A 20,928-nucleotide genomic window follows, 5' to 3' on the forward strand; every position below is an offset into this window, starting at 1 on the left:
GGAAGTGAATCAAATGTATTAGTGTGATGCTTTGTGCAGGCTAACTAACCTGGGAAGACCCTAATGTTCTTCCAGCACTGAAACTAGTATCTCTCTCTGCGTAGCATTGCACTGTGCCCTGTAGATTTACCAGTTGACTCAGAGCTAGCTTAGTTATTTCTGTGCAGTGCTGCATTGCCATCTGCAGATGTACTAAAAATTACATAGTGGTCTCAAAGATATGCTGTAAAAAATTGAAAGGGATAACTGCCTAGATAGCCATCTGCTCCCTTGGAAATCCCTTTTTGCTTTCTTGTAGGAGTATATAGGCCAAATAAATATCTCCAGATGATCTTCATGGCCCCCAGTCTGGATTCTTCTGGGTCGTGGAGGCGAGGTACAGCCAGGAAAGTTCTTAGGATAAGTAGCTACATGCCAGGGCAAAAGGACAGGGCAGTGAAACAAAGAATGTGAGGATGCTGCCAAAGCATAGGAGACCAGGAAATAGAAAAGGCAATTTTCTCCATTATTAGAGAAAATAATGAACCCTAGTTTATTCTTACTTGCTTTCAGTGCTTCTCACTCTCTCCACTCATAAATCTAACTATTCTTCACAGCATGTCATCTTTTGGCCTCATCTATAGTGCCTCCAGCTCCCTCTTAAGCTGGTCTTAGCTTCTTCTCGTTCCTCAGATCTACTGTTTCTGCATTTCCTTCCAGTGTCCAATAACTGCTGGCTGGACAAAAGGCAGCAAGTGCTGTGACGAGTTTTGAGCAGTGTAGGTGTTGATTAGCCACCCAGACTGCTACATTTCTGTTAAATTTCACTGAAATGGACTAGCAGGTTCAAAAAAATGTGGGGAACAAATAGGCAGCATGACTATGTGTGTGTATATATATATATTTTTATCTTTACATATATATATACACCTGTGTGTCTAGACTTACCCAGGTGCTCTGGGAGAAAGAATAAATGATTCTAGGTATAATTATGACTTATGGAAATATCCATAAATGTTACATTGGCTTGCCAGGCGTGAGATTAATCTAGTGTGTTCTTGCACCATTAAACTTTCTTAGGAAGAAATTTCATGCCTGGACACTGAAGGATTCTTTTTTTTTTTTTTTTCCTTCTTTCCTTCCTCTTATTTATTTATTTATTTATTTTTAATACAATGTTTTTATCTTAACTGACTGGGATTAAACTGGAATCCCCAGTTTACCAAGGTTGGAGTAGATAAGTTTTATACTGAACTTCTTGTACATCTGCAGACATTTTACAAAGAGAAGGTTGGTGTGTTGTTTGAATAGCATAGTACATTTATTTCATTGTGTAATTTTTCAGTTTATCTCCTGGGCATCAAGAACATGTTGTGAGTGTTTTTGGAAACAAACATACCTACATACATAACTCACAAATTTAAAGCATATATTGTCTATTGATGTATAGACAATATCCATATACTAAGTTACAGTCGTGTGAATCTTGCATCTTTGTTTTAGTTGCTTTCTGCTCAATAATTATTTGAGCTGGTTTAAAGACTGCTATTTTCTTTTCTTTAAAGCTGCCACTGAGGTATTTTCTAACCTCTTCTGCTTCTTAAATTTCTAATCCAAATCCTTGCAGATACTGTGAAGTTCTAAATCAGCAATTACTTTATTAAGCATAAAAAGTCATAACTTTACAATATGTTTCAACATTCCTTATCTCTTAGCTTTGCTGTATTAGGGTGTTTTGAATTAACAAGAGGGTAGATGTCTACTTCTAAGGCAACAACTGGAAATGTGGAAGCAGCCCTGAGAAAACAAAACTAAACTTATCTGTTTAAAATTAGACACTTGCTTTGAATAGTCTCTCCTAGTATTCTAAATATACATGTATCCTGAGACACAGCCAAAGAAACCCACTACAGTTATTTTGAGTTCTAATAAAGTAAAACATTCTCTTTGTAAAATGTATTTTAAAAAGGTTTCTACCATGTATTTTATGTCCAGTGTATAATTAAACAGTTGGTGGACAAATCATTTTGAAAAAAATACATAGGAGAAATGCATAGAATGGATAAGAAGTAATAAACAAAATACAGGAATACTTGAAATTGCTCATGTGTGAATTTTAATTTATTGGAATAATGTTGTCGCACTGTTTGTGTGTTTCTACAGCAATTAGCAAAATCAGTTCAGCTATTATAGCACAAATAAAAATAAAGAGCAATGGAGATGTATGTGATATAATTCAGCTGCCAAATAGAAGACAGTAAGCTACTGAAAACAGAATTGGAAACAATATTTACTATACCATCTTCATTTCTAAAATAAATACTTTTGTTAATAAATAGTGATTCAAAAGTAGCGTTGGAAGAGAGCACCTGGGATGCTTTTTGGAAACCTGAGCATCCCTTCCTGTTATAGTCTACTGCTTTCTTTTCATATCTATCAAATTAAATTTTATGCATTTTGCTACTGTAAAACAAAGAAAATGTCTGAAGAACACATTTAAAACCTATGCTTTCAGCTTTGTCTCATTAAATCTGCATCAGTCAGACTATATTACATACATTTTTGGAAATATGTCAGGTTTGTGAGGTTTCCTTCTAAATTCCGAGCTGAGCATTTGATAGTTGAGGGCTTTTAAAAAGATGAACTACTTTCAAAAAAACAACAACATTGTTTCAGTGAATGGAATTCTGTTTAAGAGTCTAAGATGAATTGTTACAGCTTTATTTTCTCTTTATAATTCTCAATTCTGTAACAAAGGAATTATTATATAAACTCTGAGCCATCAATGGGAAAAATGTAAACATATAGCCTCATTTTTAAACACTCTGTAGGCTACTCCTTAATTTATCTCATGTCAATAAGACTGGGACTACCTCATCTTTATCTTTTTTCTTAAATCTCAGCATAAACTGAAGATGATTTAAATTTTATGTCAAAGTGTTCAGTATGGAAACATTTTGTAATGATTATTTGCTGGAGAGACTAAGCCAAGAGCCCTTTGTTTCATTGTCTTTTGCAATCGGGAATCCGCATGTGTTGAAAGAATTGTGCCATCAGTCATTTGAGGCCCTAGTTCTGAATTAGTGATAACTCTTCAGGGAAGACATGGGAGTTAGTTTGGAGAGGTTTGTGCAGACATCACTCTTTGTATAGAAGAGATTAAAACATTTATTAAATCGGCAGATTGTTTTTAAAGTTTTTAAAGTCATGCATGAGATATAGTTGTGTTATACCTACTTATACCATTTATTATGTTCATCTGTCATAACCTCCTTCAAGGAGACAGCAAGATTATTTAAAGCACAATATGATATTTTCAGCATCTGCTGAACTTGATCGTTGCGAGTTTGACTGTGTTACTGGCAAAGAAGAAAGGAAGGAGATCAGTGTTATAGAAAGGGCTAGTTGGCCTCTTGTGTCTGATAGTACAATGTGGAAAAGGTGGATAATGAGTTAACTTAAAAGGTGAAAAAAGAACATTGCGTATTAACTTAAAAGGTGACAGAAATATATGGATATATAAGTTTCATGCTCTGTGATATTATTTTGTAACATCTCTATGGAATGTTCTTCAGTTAATTAAATAAAATATAAAACTTAAGAACACCAGGTATGGGTATCTCTTTGAGAGGAAAATTCTTCATTACTTGGAGGTTTTGAGTGAAGAATAAAAATAATACGCAATCCATTAATATCCTGCTTGAAGGCACAAGTTGATAAATAGCTGAGATATGAAAAAGAGTTAATACTCGTAATACAGTATTTTGTAATTATTGGGGTATATCGAGTTCCTTTTTCCTTTCCTGTGTTCTACAGAACACTGATATCATATTCAAACAATCAGTGAACAATTTGATTTGGAAATTCTGCTGTCTTGTACAGCTGTTCTATATTCTGATATAGCATTTCCTTTTTCTTTTCTGTAGAATTGATAGAAACTCAGTGAAATGGGCTATAACAGCCTTTAAAAGTTTTTTAAAAAAGCAGGAAAGTTATTTCTTTTTTTATAAGATTTGATCTCGTATTATCTTTGAAAAAATCCAAGTTATTCCATGAATAATGAAACTAATGAACTGCTGCCTTCCTAAGGATTTGTGTGCTACTTTCCTCATGCCCTACAAATTTCTTGGCATTTTCAGCTCCATATTACGTCCTGCCTTTCTGATCAGGATCATGGTAGCATGTACTGACAATTTCAGGGCTAGGCATGTGCTTATTTGCCATCTAAAATGCATGCTGATTGACCAACTTGCTTGTTGTCTCATAAGATGGATTGGGGCATTTTAATTGATTTTTCTTTTTTTTCTTAAACTGTCTGTCTCTCTCTCTAGGCACTAATTTGGGTTTTCAGTCTTATCACCCATTTTCTTTTAACTTACAGGACTTGGAAGTGTTTGAGAGCTATCTTATTTGTTTGAAGTTAAAGGCTATTATAGTGGAAAGACAGATGGTTTGGTCGTGTAGAATTTATTTCCTGGTGAAAATAGAAGAAACCAAAATCGAAACAGGCTCTAATTTCTAATTCTTTCTGAGCTATGGACTGAAAGCTCTACTGAGTTATAAAAAAAATATTTTGAATAGTTAAAAACAAGGAAAATCTATCCCTTTTTGGACATTTACTTGCTTGAGACCCTTTGCTTCTCATTCTTAGTTCTGCAGTCTTGAAAGTTATGGTGCTTCCTCTACTGCCAGATTGATGCAGCTCTTTAATGCTTGGTATTTTCTTTGTAAATGCTAAATGTGATATGTACAAAGCAATTGAAAACAAAAGCCTCAGTCTGCTAAGAGCACAGGACTTCGCATAATGCAAAACAACCTTAATTTTTTTTTTTTTTTTTACTTGATGGAAATAAGTAAAACAATATTCCTGCTCTCTGGGGAAATTCTCTGTCAGAACATTAGCCAGATAAGGTGGATAGTCTTCCTCTAACAGTAATCTCTGCTTCATTGGTGTAAGCTCAGATCTCTGACAGATGTATGGTAGGTTACCACCACCTCCAGCCCACCAGACTTTTTGTCTCCCTGTGAATCAGCTTTGGAACCATTCCAGTTTTCAACTAGTGCATCGCATTGGTTAAATAAGTACTCCAGATTGAAAACTGAGCAGCTCAGGAGTTGGTTCAAGAGTGTATCAAATAGCTCTGTCTTGAAGGCAGCAATGTTCATTATAGCAAGGACAGTTGGGGTTAAATTTTGATCTGTTACCACATGTCTTTTGGAACCTACATTAACAGAATTTAGTAGTAGTGTTAGATGCTGACTCAGTTTCCTACCTAGCTTCTGCTGGAACTAGGTAGCAGAGGATCACACAGATATAATCAGTTTTTGGAAATTACAATTTCTGTTTAGGTAGAACTGACACCAAATACTGACAACTGGAAGAAGATGGCTTGATAAAGAGTTCTAAATGCAAAGTGCTCTCTATTATTAGTGTGTCTTATGTGGTTTTTGTATAGAGCTAAAAATGTGGATTTGATAAGCTGTATAAACAGTGAAAATTAATTACAATGTATAATGTATTGTAATGGCTTTCAACTCCTTGATCTTTCCTTACCCAGATGAGCTCTAAATTTTTCATTTACTTTAAACTGACACTAATGCATGCTAGGCATTAAATTAGATTGGAAAGCCTATACCCGCAGGAAAAGGGGAGGGGAAATATGAATTGTTATAGCCGTTTGGGATAAAGAAAAGTATATCCTGGGACTGTATTCCCATTGGATAAGGCAATTAAGAAAACTGACCTTTTAAAGGGGAAAGATAGGAAATGCAGATCCTGCCTTTAACAAAGGGAAGTAGAGGTGTAGCATAGGTAGTATCTTCTCTACCCCCCTCACCCCCCAATTAGCTTCAGTATTCAGCTTTTGGGACAGCATTTAGAAGATGGATGCTCACTGCCTTAGCTGGTTCCTCAGTCCTAAAACCTAAAGACGCTTTTAGGACTTTTCAGTCACTGCCTGCCTGATGGGAAGAACCTTGAGATGTGTCAGATACAGTATAAGGAATAACTATTGTTTAATTTTTTCATGTTTATCGTCTACTTTCCATGATTGTAATAATTTGCTCTACTGAATGAAAATGTAACATTTCCACCATTGCCAGGTGTGAAACATGAGTCTGGGTCAAAGTAATAAACCTAGAGCATTTCTGTAGAGCTAGTGAATTGAGTTAAAGCAGTGTGATTGCCTCCTCCCCAGACTCTCCAATTGACCATTGTCAGTAGTCTTATCTAAGTTGTAAGTGTAATGTCTCCCATGAATCTGCAAACCACAGCATGCTTAGGAGAAATAACTCACATCTGTAGGAACTCCCCATTTCCTGTATTTTATCTAAGACATTGTCACAGGTTTCCAGTGCCAGGCTGCCACCAAGAAATCATGGTGTTACATTAAAAAATACCTGTATGTGTAGAAGAATCCTTCTTACTCGATCTGCTTCATATGCATATACCTTCAGAATAATCTCTTTTAACTTTCATTTTGAAGACTCTCGTGATAGTAATCAAATCTGAGAGAGCTCCGACTTCCAGATCACTGTTTGCGCTAATTGTATTAGGAGAACCTTTTTTGATGTAAACTGATCTAAATAGATATGGTTTTGTGAAAGATTTGCAAAATAACTCTCTGTTGCTTTCGAGATTTTTAGCATCAAATGTATGGCAAGTACGAAAGAGCTTCTAGCCTTCTTATCTCCCTTATTCCAGTAAAGAAACTGACTCATTGTGATCCATATACCCCTTACCACTAATGCAGTTCCTGGCACCGAAGGGGAAGTATTGTGGAAATTTTCTTCTGCAGAAAGCATGGCTCTAGCTTCCAAAGACCCTTCTGTAATTTCCCATTTGTTCATGTGCCAATTTGAGCTTTGTCTGTTTCAAAAGCTTTCCCATATTATTTGAAGGAAAAAAATGGTAACAGTATTCGCCATAAACAAATAGGAATTAATGCAAAATAAATTAACCTGTTAAATATGGAAGAGCTGAAGAACAGAATCCATTACTGAATGTACTGAATCTTTTGAGAGCTATTAATGGATCTCTGCAATTGAGGCAACACCTGGATGTGATGGTTGCTTCCAGTACCTATGACTGATAAGAAAAAACCCTACTAAATTTCAAGTGAAGAGGCAGGAAAGTACTAATTATTTCATTTTCTTGGGAAAGAACATAGATGTGATCCATTTTACTCAAGAGTTTCAGTGGAATTCATGGATGTATTCAAATGTAGGCTTCACCATCTTTTATTACAAGTGCATTCTAGAGCTATATGCTCCAAAAATGCCATCGATTCTGATGGTTATCTTAAATTGTCACCTTTAATGACTGAAAAATGTGTCTACTAAGCTTTTTTTCTGAAAAAAGAAATTTAGTTTGCTTTAAATGAAACTTAATTGCTGCTGTAGTAGGCTTAGGTATGGAATCTGGAAGACAAGACTATAAACAATGCTTCTGCAAGACTTTTTTTTTTTAAATTGTTGGCAGACGAACTCACGTAGGAAGCACATGGGGATGTCTACAAACAAACATGATCAGTAGTGGCAGAGAGGAATTTTATTTGAAAAATCCAATGAATCATTCAGGGAGTTGTTATTGCCTTTTCTCTTTTTTCTATACAAAAAATTGTGAGATGTATGAAGAGCTCTGAAACAGAATTCTGGCAAATGCTCAGAAGGCTATAAATTCTACCCTGAATTGGGCAAATATGATTTGGGCTACCAAGATGATCATTCATGTTGTTAGTGACCCAGTATAATTAGTTTACTGTTGCTGCATGCTATTGTAATGCACCTATTAAATAGTGATCAGCTGCATTCCTCAAAGGAATTTCATGGTGTCTTAAAATGTAACATGCTCATAAGTCAGATTTATGCAACTACGCTTTAAGACAATATTTCTTCAGAGTTTAAAAGGATTCAGATATCCTTGCTGAATTACAGAATCCAGAACTCATTTCATGAAGGACACATGCCTGGAAATAATACCCATGCCTTTTTTTCCTGCCAGGTGATTCCGAGATAATTGAACGCATTCAAAGTTTCCCTCTTCTTAGGGCAAATCATTTCACAGGCATATTTAAGAACAGCAGTGACTTTAACATTCAAAAGCAATTAAGTTGGTACACAACAACATCCTTCACGTGGACTTTTCGCCCTAGGATAAAACTGTAATATGACAGATCGTTAGTTTCCATAACCTGGGAGGAATCATTTAGATTCCATATGCTGTTGCTCACTTAGGGTTTTCCTCAATATCCTAAAGCTACTCCATTTCATTCACTGTGGTTTATTACTTGGTCAAGCAACTGAAGGTTTCTTTGTGCTAATTGTCAAGTAGAAATTAAAGTTGTTACTCTAAAAAGAAAAGCCCCGATCCATCCTAGTTTTCATATTTTTCCTTATTCTCAGAAGAATGGAAATATTTAACTTGGTAAAAGTGGATATACTCTCTCCTTTTTAGCGTTCAGACCGAAGGGTGAAGACAGTAGGTATTTAGTTTCATCTTCTGATACCTTATGCTTTGAGGATTTGCAGAATTTGTGCTTCCAGGTGTTTTAAAGCTGGTCTCAGTGCCCTTCTGAAAAAGTGCTCTTCATCAAACTGTTTGCATCTTTTCAGAAATTTAGCTATACTATGATTGTCTTGGCAGTGAGGCTGTAAATTTTTTTTATTCTTATTTGGATTATTTGCCTATCTTCCAAACTATTGGGAGGGAGACTTTCCTTTTTTAAAAAAAAAGGACTTTAGTTTCTCTTGAAATTTTGCAATTCCAAAACATGCTGAGATATTCTACTTAAAATTACATGATACTATGAGATTTCTGCTACTAAAGTGTTTTGCTTCATTTCAGGGTATTGTTCAAGGAAGTTAAATCAGAAGTAATTGTGTGTAGGTTTATCAATAGAGTAAAGTTTGCTAGAAAATTCCTGGTTGGGCACTATGGTCATGGCACATGGAATAGCTGTTATAAAGTCTTGACACCTGTGACAGCATCTGAATAATTCTGTATTACGGGGAAGGCATGTATGGTTAAAGCAGCTGCAGAAGTAAGCTGTGCACCCAGCATCGGTAATCCTAAAGAAAAGCCAGTGTAAGACAGGAACTGCATGCTTAGAGTCTGGTTTTGGGAAGCCTGGCTAGGACGGAGTGTTATTTAGCCAGAACTTGCTTGTTGTCTTTGATCTGAGGAGGTGAAAATCCTTTGTAAAGACTAATATCAAAGTTGTTCTGCAGAAGAATGTCTTTGTAATAAGATTTAATAGATCAGACTGGCAGACTTGCAGTATTTGAACTTACAAACATTGAGCTCGTACTGTAGCTTTTCCGAGACAACTGAGAATATTATTTTCACTTTATGGATCGGTAAACTGAGATGGAGAGAAATTAAGTGTTTTTCCCCATGAGCAGAGAAAAATCAGTGGTAGAAATCGACGTATAACAACTGCTATAACCACTGAATCCTACTTCTCCCCTTAGTTTTTATTTGCATTTGTGGTTACGTAGGTTTAATGTTCTTTTTTTCCTAAAAATTACAGTTTGGATTGTGATTACATCACAAGATCTAAGGTAGTAACTAAATTGGCTGTCTTGCCTGAACACACAAGGTATTCCAAGCACCATTTAAACTTTACGAGAACATGCAAAATCTTAGATAATCCATTTACAGTATATGGTCTCAGAGAATCTGTTCCCATTAAGAATATCTTGGACAATATTCTCCACCTTAACTAACAGTGGTTCAGCTCTCTTTAGTACCGCTCTAACAGACATGGATTATATGCGCCTTTGAATCCTTTTCAAATACCTTCCTGCATAATCCTTTTGAGAGATGGATTTAATTGATAGGGTTACTGATAGTAATGGCAGCTTCTGAAACCCTTCTGAGAGCTCTGTGTTGCTTGTCTGGGCGGATAAGAAGAAAATACACTCATGTCATGGGGAGAGCCCGAGGTGTTCTCTCGTAATAGCATAATGATTCTGTATTGGGGTTATCTCCATGTGCGTATCAATCTAGGCTTCTCCTGTACTGAGATAAATTTCGTAATATCTTGAGAACTGTCATCAGTCCAGGGCAGGCCAACAGGTCACCAAAACCCTTTTAAGTACAATTCAGAGGTGAGGAAGGTAATTCAAGCTTCTCACGTTCATTATTAGAGGAAGCAAAAAGAATTATCATTGACTGGGAAGACAAGATGGTATAAAAGAGATAAAACTCAGCAGTTCTGGCAATGGCTTCTATTATATATAGGATGATTAATCAAGAAGGTCTAGAATAGATTGGATAGATGTCTTACAGTAATGTATTACTTTACCTCTGATTTTTTTTCCTGTAAATATATTTTAATTATGACAGTGTTATCAGTTATGCTATTCTATGCCTAGTATTTTATTTAAAGGAAGAAATGATTGGAAAATATATTTTGTGGCTGTAAAATAACAATTGAATTATGAGTGTACAATGTCTAGAGTGTGAGGGAGGAAAAACTGGTATTCAGAAACTAGAAAAGAGAGAAATATTTTTCCACTGGTGGCTGTAGTGCGACCCTTTCTATTTACTGCTCAGCCTCAGCTTTGAGACTTACATATGACTTTTGCTCCTCTTAGAAATTCTCAAAAATTGATTGATTTGCTGGTTCAGAAAATAATTTGTGAAAATGTTGCTAGTACATTTTGATAAATGGCTGGTTATCAGCTCATACAACCTAATATTGGTGTATTTGAGCAAACTGGAAATAATTGTTAAATTTTTGATCCTTTCACAGTTTAAAACCTCAGACATCTAATATTTAAAATCAAGAAATAATTTCATTACTGGAGAAAAAAGATTAATAGTTTTGATATATAACTTTTTTTGAGGGGTGAGGTGAACAGGACTTGATGCCTATGCAGAAAAGAACCTGGCATAAATAGATGAATTAAGAAGCTGTGATGTATCACTTTGTTGTACCTACTTGAATTCCTGTTCATACCTTCTAGAAACACAGTCAATTGAAATAAAACAGAGTCTCAAAACGAAATTTGTCATTGCTCTATACTAATTTTGAAGATGCCCAGTTAAGTAATCAGAGGGTTTATTTCTGATAATGAGTCCTGTTATTTTTCTGTTCTTCTTTGATAGCCCCGAGCTGTTGCTGGTTTTCGAGGAACGGTACGGTATGCATCAATCAATGCTCACAGAAACAGAGTGAGTATCTGAATTTACAACATATCCATCTTACTTTACTAATAGCTGAAAACAATCAGTAAGGTATCTGACACCCATTTCCTTTTTCGTATTCTTATATATATGTGCTTATTACATAGAAATTTATGCTTCTGAATTTTGGGAAAGGATAATATTTACAGTAGTTAAGAGTAAAATGGTTCTTGTTATAGAAATAATAGTTATTTTAATACTTACCATTGGTGTTCAATTGTATTGCAAGTTAATAAATCGAAAAGGTGAACTTACTGAGTTTTATATAAATACATAATCTCCAGTGTGTCATCTTAATATCATACACTAAAGAAATCTGAATAAGCAGCTCTTACAGCATAAAGATTTTGATAACTCAACTTCTGGTTTTTTGTGTCTTTTAGTAGGTCACTGGATAGTTATATTTCTGTTCCTACTTGAAACAGTTGCTGGATTTAATTATAAGAATTTGTTTTACAGTTTTTGTATTTATTTTTATATATATATAATAATTTAAGTCTCCACAGCAATGAAAAATCTAGTAAAGTCCTTTTCGTCTATAGAGTACTTGTAAGATGCATTTGAGTAATACTTCTTTTTCACAGGAAATGGGACGGCATGATGACCTCTGGTCCCTGTTTTACATGTTGGTGGAGTTTGTGGTTGGACAACTGCCTTGGAGAAAAATAAAAGATAAGGTAAACATAGGAGTGAAACCAAAAAAAAAGAGGAAGATTCACTTCAGAACTTCAGGCAAATGCTATGATAAAGATTCCACCCGAGAATGACATTTTATGTTTTACCATGACATTTTACTGTGTTTTCTGGTTTCTCTTCCTTCTCGGTATTAATGGCATGAAATGCAATCAAGTTTTACAACTATCTTAGTGGGAAAGTAGACTATGCTTCTAGTTTTTGCAAATGTTTTACAGAGCAAATATAAGTCTATATATATCACTTACTCCATATTCCTCTTTTCATGAGTACTTTTTGATGTCACTTATCACACATTTAGAATTTCTTTGCCATTTGGAGAATTTGTAAAAGGGCATTTTTAGTTGCTATTGAGCAAAAGTGAATCAGTTAATATGTGGTAGTGCTGTTTGGCAAATGTCGTAGGTGATCCATGTGAAGAAACAATATCTAACGGCTTATTTCTATAAACTCTTTCAACTTCTTTTGAAATTATACTGAAACAAGGATAACCTCTGATGTAGTTTCTATGTTTATATGTTCGTAGATGACGATGAGATATATAGGTAGCTTCTGTTCTTTTAATCTTGATTTAATGGTCTACACTAAATAAAAGTATTGAAATATACTGTGATGACCAAATATACGTCAAAAATTGACTGAACTTCAGATGATGCAACAAGATACTTTATTCTTTTATTCTTTAAAACAGGTTTGGAGTGTCTAGTGATAGTCCTTGATATCAGTCAGCATGCAAACATAAAAGAAAAATAAATGGGTTTAGCATTTAATATTGAATTTGAAGTTTGTAAGTTACTTTGCATATATACTGAGGTCAATGATAGAAGCGCTTATCTTGCCGTATGATGAAGAATTGCCTTCCTCAGTACTATCTAGTGTAATATACCCACCCATCTTTCTGGTTAGAGTTGTGTTGAATGGCTGTGAGATACATTGTGAATATGTGGTAGCAAAGAATGAAGGTGTGCTAATACTTGTTTTTCTATGTTATCTGCTTGTAGGAGCAAGTGGGATCCATTAAAGAAAGGTATGAGCACAGGCTTATGTTGAAACATCTCCCTCAAGAGTTCAACATCTTTCTGGATCACATTTCTAATTTAGATTACTTTACAAAACCTGATTACCAGGTAAACATTTTTTACATTTTTTTTAATTTCTTATTTTGGAATAACAGAATTTTATGCTGTTTTATCTCCAGTTTCCTCTGATTTCATTGTATTCTTGAGAACAGTTATGGATTGTCCCATCATAAAGTTATTTTAATGACCATCCAGTGCTGTGGGAATTTTGCAGTTTAAATATAACTTTTTTTGTTGTTGTTTTCCATTTTGGAAGGGTAAGGCAGTTAAGTTTCTATATTTCTATATTTACGTTTCTCTATTTTAGGCTCTATTGAGTGTTCTTTGAATTAAATTGATCAAATCGCTTTCTCAACAATAGCGATCCTGGCAATTTTCCAGAATCTTGAACTCAGCACCAACAATGTATATACTTAAAGAACAACAAATTGCAGCCATGCTAGGCTCTTAATACTGAGGTGTTGCCTACAGAGATATATACTAGGAAACTAGATAGTCATTTTCCTTCGTTTAAGAGAATATTGCTTGCTAAAATTGATGGCCTCAGTTCAGTGATAAAATGACAGATGCAAGAGGACATGCTGCAGAACATGCACTTTCATTCCCTCAGTGTTGACCCATGTTTTAACAATAAATAAAACTCAGAAACACTAATGCTGCACTATACTAGTATGTCTGCCTAGAAGAAGAGGAATGTTCAGGAAAAACAGTGGAAAGGAGGGACTGTGGGTTTTTTTAGCTCACAAATTATGGGAGAAGTTGAACTAATCTAACATCTCACCACTGATGGTGGGGGGGAAGTTGTTCCAGCATGCCTTCCCTCCTGTTCCCAGAAACATACAGTCCTATGCCACGTTCTCACTTTCATTAGCCCTCTGCTTCTGAGTTTGTTCAGCTCGCTAACCCAGCAAAAAGAGAACAAATAGTTTTCTGCTGGTGTGAGAGCTGAGTCTGTTCAACCAAATAAATTCATCATTTTGACTAATTCTGGAATTATAACTTTGATAAGGATGCAGATTAGAATAGTTACAGTATTAGTCAAATTATGCTGGAGCAAATTAACTTAACTTGCTTTCTGCTGGAACTGTTGTTGTTCTCTTCCATATTCAGGCATATCTGCAGTTAGAGCTGCAAAACTTTTTTGGCCAGATGAACATGTTATGTGTGGATTCTCTTCTTTTCACAGAGTATATCAATTCAATTCAAAGCTGACCTGATTAACAGTCACTAATAATAAAAGATAGATCACAACAGCAGCTGATACTATGCTTTTGCTTCAGTTTATCTGTTCATTTTGTATTGCATATGACTTGTTTCTAGTGAGCTTTTTTCCCAAGAAATCATTGCACTGGACATGTCTGTGAAAATGTGTCTGCGAGACATTTATTTCTTATTCAGCTTTTTAACCATTCATTGCAATTAAACTGTTTCTTCTGAAAAAGATTAACTTCCTGTGTCTGCCACAGAGAGATCAGACAGCATAATGTCAGTTTGCTTGAGGGTTTTTTGTTTTTTAATTCCTGTGCTTGGCTTGGTAAGATTAACAGAGAAATCAAGATATAGGATTCTAAATCAGAACTGGAAATCTTGAGTGATAACTAATTTCCTGTTTTTCAGTGGATTTCTCTAAATGTACTGATGTGTCCTGCTGTGTATTTGAAATAAAATTCTATTTTGGTGGGAAAAAAATCTAAGCAGAGAGAGGGAGAGGGAGAGATAGTTGTTTGAAGAGGTGAGAAAGTGTTTTACTTTCGATGGTCATTTAAGCTCTGGTCTCTCTTAGTATTTGTTGTAGCAATACTTTTCATGTCTTGGATATGTATCATTGTTTGTTCATGATTATACTTAGGCACCAAGCAAGTATGTAAATGGGCGATGTCCCTGCTTTGAAGAAATGTATGGTCTTTTTAGACTGTACAGTAACATAGGCCTAGAGATCAAGGTTTGATTTGACAAAACAAGATGCGTTTATTTTATTCAGTTATTCCTGCACACATTGCCTCAGCCTGCCGGCATAGTTAAAGATTTGCATTTGTATTTGCATTATAGCAGAAACTGTAGTAGAGATTTAGAGGGGGTTGAGCTTAATGATAACTTCAGAGAGAGTGCTGAAGGTGTACAGGAAGACTAGAATAAAGGGAGAGTGTGTATGGGACAGAGAATGACCTATGGATTTATGCACAGTTTAGCAGGGTCTCAGAACTAACTGGGATAGAATTTGGAAGGATCTTGAAAGTGAGGATAAAATGGATAAATCACATCAGACATGGGAAATTATCCAAATTGCTCATCTGCTTTAGAGTTGGAAGAGGATATGTGTTTTTAAAGGGGACAGAGGAGATAAATATTCAGCATCATAGATGGAAGTAAGAATGAAAACTGGAATTTTAGCTTTTAGGGAAAAAGATCTTATGGAGTAAAAGATGACATGATATGGACACAGCCTCCCCACTAGTGACTGCAATGTGGCCAAGTTTTTCCAAAGCTAGAGGAAGACAGATGCAATTTCAACACAAATTGTTCTAAATGCTTTTTGATAGAACAAACTGTACACTTTCCTCCCTGATTTTATTCTATCTGTGGAATGGATGTTAGCATTATGTAAGCTAAATGACACAAATATGTAAATTAGCAAGTCAGTACCCTTCCTACATACTCCTGATTTATTTCTTTGGTTTCAAATGGTGTCACCAAATATATTTTTCTTCATCCTCCTCTGTTGGTTTCTGTTCTGCAGCCATTTAGTCATGCTTGTCTGTGTGTACATGTTCCTCTCTTTTTAAGGAAGCCTGCAACTAGTGAAGCTCCTGCGCTTCTCTGTACACGTTCCTGTCTAAATTCCCTTCTAAAATGCTCCACACACAAATGCCAACTTGTCTGTTTCTTTACCTCTCTTTACTGCTAGAACTAAAGGATTTTTTGGGTTTTTTGTTTGTTTTTTGCTTTTTTACAATCTAGAAGTTTGCAAATCTTATCTTGGAAGCTTTGAAAAATGACAAATCTGAAATGGTTAATGTAACAAATTGTGTAAACACCCTCCTCACCCCTTTTATAAGGAAAATTGTTGTCAGTCAAAATCTTAAAAAGCAGGCGTGTTAAAATATTACAGGAGGATATATCTGAATTGCTTTATCTTTCTCTTATACAAAAACAAAGCTTACTAATTTTTTTCTTTATCTTTAGCTTCTCATGTCCGTGTTCGACAACAGCATGAAAACATTTGGGGTTATTGAAAGTGACCCTTTTGACTGGGAGAAGAGTGGAACTGATGGCTCTCTGACAACAACAACAACTTCAACTACACCTCAGTTACACACTCGTCTTACTCCAGCTGCAATTGGGTATGTATGCACATTTTCTGTGTTCACCTAAAAAGCAACCACAGGTCTCCAAAGGAAAGTTTTATCTATAATTTAGTTTTTTTCTGTAAGATGTTGAATAAATAGAAGAGTGGAACACTGAGAGTAATCAAAGTATTTCCCTATTTGGTGTTCCTGTTTACACTATTCTTAAAAATCAGCACCTAAACTTATAGCGATAAAGAATGGTAGCTAAGGACATTATATATACATTCTCATTTGCTAGTCAATCATTTGCTAAATTGTATTTTGTGAATCTAACTAAGGCATGTTAAGTTGACTTAACACTGGGCTGGACTGGAAATAACCCCATTGTCTTCAGTAAGCTTTGCAATAAGCCATTAGCTGCAACTTCCTTGTAACTTTGAAAAATAAATGGATCTTTATAGGAAATTTGGAAATAGATTTTTTTTTTGGTTGTTTGTTTTAGGTATAAAAAATGATTTTATACCTGTTCGATACTTTGTGGAGTCTTTGAGAACTTCTGTAATTAAAGAAGTTGGAAGAGGTGCAATGTTTAATAATACTCATCTCAGGAGACTGGAGAACGTAACAGGTGCACATGAATGAGGAGGAAGAGCTTATGCCTTATTTAGGCCTTGCATAGATCACCTTTTTGTCCAAGAGCTACAAGGGTAGTGATGTCAAAGTCTGACAGTGTAGCAAGGCTGAAAAATGTTAGGATTTCATATAGAATGTATTAGATCCCAACTATTTTAAGGTAATTTTTTAAAAAGATTGAAAAAAAAGTCAGTCAAAACATTAACTAGTGTTAATGTTTTGTAGATGTAGGACCACACTGAAGCAGACAGGGATTTTGCATATGATTCAGTCTCGTTATCACACTAAGCACTGCACTGGAGTTATTGATAGTCTCAGCTGGAATTACTAATTTTGGTGTCCATAAAGGAATGATTATTAATTGATGTCCTGACCGTTCGCATTGTAGGAATAGCACTGCCTCAGTTTTAGCTACTGCTATGTCACTGGGACTATAGAACTTTAACATTAATTAAAATGTGATGTCTTGTTAGAGTTATGTTTATGTGTTTGATTATCAATAATTGGATCAGAAATAACACTTTGATAACAGTGAAAAACTATATTATATCTATGCTATGTAGTCCTCAAACTCTTATATGTTGTTATTCTACAAAATATTGAGGAAAAGAAAAACTCTATTAGTAAAGTTGCCATTAATCTTTTTGAACTTTTTTTTTTTTCTAAATGTGAAGAACAGCCTTTGCTGAGCCTAAGTGTGTTCTTCTGAGTCTGCTTCCCAGTGCCTGAATGATTATGTGAACAAAGAACTGGAAAGCTTTGTAAATAATATTTTTATAAATATTCTATAAGCAACAGTCTTCTAACAGTCTAAAACTAGTAGCTATACAGTAGTTGAAGAAAATCAATTTCTTCTTATTTATCTGCCAAGATAATATAAAAGGTAAGACAGAATCCTGCAAACCACAGAAGAACTCTATCCACAAAAAGATTCATGGACATTTTTTTTTAACCTCTAACTTATGATTTTAGGAGTTCATGTTTTATATTCTCCTTCATGAGCTATAACAGTCCATGCACCTTCAAACAACATTAATAAAATGGGGCACTTCCTGCTTCAGCTGACTGTGTTGTTATCTGCAGTGGAGAAGGAGAACCTCTGAGAGTGGATCTTGAAAAGTAATTAAAGGAACCTAAACTTGAAATATTCCTGTAAAGCCAGCAGCCTTCTAGCATATGCATTTATTTCTTAACCTTTTTCATAATTAAAAAGATTTTGACTTCACCTTTAAATCTTGAAATTCCATTAATGGCCTTTGATGAACAGGACCTAAAATAGCAACCAGTTTTGTAGGTAGGGAAATTTCCATCCTTCTGGAAATAGTTTTAATAGTTTAAATTGTGTCATCTTCAAATGCATACTTGTTGCTTGTGAAATCAGTTCTGATTGATTTCTGTTCTTCCCTGTAATATTTAGTTATTAGAGAAATGCTGTCCTTTTAATCCTGCTCAGCATTAACTTAAATGCTGAAATTAAAAAAAATCTTTTATGAAATTTGATGTCAATAATGATATTTTGGCTTTTCTGTGGAGAAATTATTTTTATTGTAACTCTTGAGGTTCAAAAACTCCAGTTTTTTAATGATAATTAATTAATACTGGTAGAATGGAAACTATTATCACTGAATGTGAGACAACACAAAAGCTGTATCAACAGTTTTAGTTTAAAAAAAATTTTTTTAATCCTTGTATTCTATTAAACAAAGCTATTCTACTTAAATAGATATATGGATTTATACCAGATTTCATTTTAGTATGGAGTATTTCTGTATATTTTTTGTAGACATGCACTTTTTTTAAGCATATACCCATTAGAATAACTATTCAGTTGGCTATAGATAAAATGATACTAGTTAGAGAGAGAATTTATTACTTTGATGCATATACACTAGATGATAAGTAAGATATTTTCAAACTTTACTATTTCTTTTCCTTTGAGCAGTGATGACTTTGTCAAACTGTGTTTAAACCTGCATTCCAAAGATGGCTCTGCTAGTAATAAAAATAGAAACTGAAGGAAATAAGTAAAAAGATTATAATATAGTAAATGACACTAGTTAGCATTTGTCTTGTATCAGGACAAGTCCTTGAAGCCAGGACTATACCTTCTGAAGTCATAACTCAGATTTACCGTATTTTATACACTACTTATCTGTTCAGCTTTTTTTTGTACATTATAATAATTAAGAAATCCCAAATCTGTCCGAATACCCTGGGATATTTTTCAAGCAGAAGAACCTTGTTGATTTCGGGAATACAACCTTCATTAAGGTCTTTATAATCCATTCATATTCCGGAAACTACCAAGAGGAGAATATTCTTTCCAGTTGCAAGAAATTATTATATGCTGATACCAAGTGATTGTTGGATTTCATTTTAAAAAGTACAGAGAGTTTCTACTGAACAGTGTTCATTAATTTTTTCATGCAAAGATGGAAAGAAATTGTATTTATGCAAGTGTTTCGTAATAGTTAATGTGATCTCTAACCAACTCTCTGCAGAAATTCCTTGAAAAATCATTCAAGAAATAGATTTTAAGTATTTATTTGTTGCATAACCTTGGTTATATGCCTGAATTAAAGATACAGAAATTGTGAAGCCCCAGAATTAGCTTTTGTATATTAAATGTTTTACAAGATTTGTCTTCCTAAAGAAGTTTGCTTTTTTGTAATTTTTTTTCCATTTACTTAAGTGGAAAATCATTTCAATAAGCACAGCAGAGTCTCTCTGCTTCTTTTGTAGAATTGCCAATGCCACCCCCATCCCAGGAGATTTGCTGCGGGAAAACACAGATGAAGTGTTTCCTGATGAACAACTCAGTGATGGAGAGAATGGTGTTCTGGTTGGTGTCTCACCAGAGAAACTACCTGGGTCCCCTGGGCATCAGCGTCCTCAGGAAAAAGATGTCTGGGAAGAAATGGATGCAAACAGGAACAAAATAAAATTGGGGATCTGTAAGGTATTTATAAATTTTCATTGGGAAGACCCTCTCTGAACAGTTTCCTATCCTCATGATGCACATCTGACAAAATTAATAAGACAGTCGTGCTAGTATTGATTGGCCAAAATGGCATAAGAGAACAAGGCTTATGGTAGAGCTAACGTGTTTTACTAGACCATTTCAAATACTGGGAAAAGCAGACAAGCTTTTGGACTTGGTGTCACTTGATGATGATTCATATTGGTGTTCTTCAGACATCATGTTGATCCCTGCTTACTGAATGAAGAGACTTTCTGCGTTTTTGCCTCCGTAGAAGTTAACTAATGGAAACAGGTTTCATGTTTTTCTCCAGTAAACAGATTGAGATTGGCGATGTCCATTTAGTTTGTATGATGTATTTGTCTCCACAATATATGATACTTTTGTACTGATCCAGTAGTCCAAAGGAGTTCATGGGCTAATCTTTGGAAGGCAATATTGCTTAATTTTAATCCTCTCTGAGAAGAGAGATCATCACTGTGGTCTCTTCCTCCGTCATTGTTATACTCATTCATAATCACATTTCATATTCAGGCACAATCACTAGATTTCTATTTCTTGTATATGAAAATGTTATCAACAGCTGAAGAGGGATGTGTAATTGAAATGTTGTTTAGCTAGGAGGGCTGTCTAATTTGAGGCTGTTACTTTTCATTTACGAGAAAAATTGTGGGAGAGAGTAAAACAGGATGGCTATTTTCAGATTTTTTTTTTTTTTAACCGAAAGGGAAGAAAGCAGATTACTCTGATTTAAACAAATGTAATTTTTTATTCTGTGCACCTATTGAAACTAAGGATGAGCATGATTTCCCAGCTCTAAATCACGTCCAGTTAGTACATAAAGTGAAATGCAGTTGGACTAAAATATTATTCTGTATCACAGAAACATCTAGTAGATTTAGTGTATTAGATTTAGTATTTAGTGTCGAGTTACATGCTCCAGAGGATCATAAAGATTACTAAACACGAAAAGTAACTTTCCTTTAATAAGAGCCTTTGACTCCAAAGCAGTGTGAAGATGCTATGAAGTGCCTGGTTTCAGACTATTATGGAGGAGTATTTCAGAGATGGATTTGAGAAATCAGT

At 34.8% G+C, this 20,928-nt stretch overlaps 1 protein-coding gene across 4 annotated transcripts in view; it reads left to right on the forward strand.

Annotated features, from left to right (window-relative positions):
* Nucleotides 1-20,928, forward strand: part of TTBK2 (tau tubulin kinase 2) — a 109,853-nt gene that overhangs the window by 60,410 nt on the left and 28,515 nt on the right. For all 4 annotated transcript variants that reach the window (XM_064512575.1, XM_064512576.1, XM_064512577.1 and 1 more), the window contains 5 exons: nucleotides 11,093-11,158; nucleotides 11,755-11,847; nucleotides 12,865-12,990; nucleotides 16,126-16,283; nucleotides 19,605-19,821. In XM_064512575.1, coding sequence (XP_064368645.1) covers nucleotides 11,093-11,158; nucleotides 11,755-11,847; nucleotides 12,865-12,990; nucleotides 16,126-16,283; nucleotides 19,605-19,821 — 660 coding nt within the window. The remainder of the gene's footprint in view (nucleotides 1-11,092; nucleotides 11,159-11,754; nucleotides 11,848-12,864; nucleotides 12,991-16,125; nucleotides 16,284-19,604; nucleotides 19,822-20,928) is intronic.

Source organism: Dromaius novaehollandiae, chromosome 5 (genome assembly GCF_036370855.1).
Source record: "Dromaius novaehollandiae isolate bDroNov1 chromosome 5, bDroNov1.hap1, whole genome shotgun sequence".
NCBI lineage: Eukaryota > Metazoa > Chordata > Aves > Casuariiformes > Dromaiidae > Dromaius > Dromaius novaehollandiae.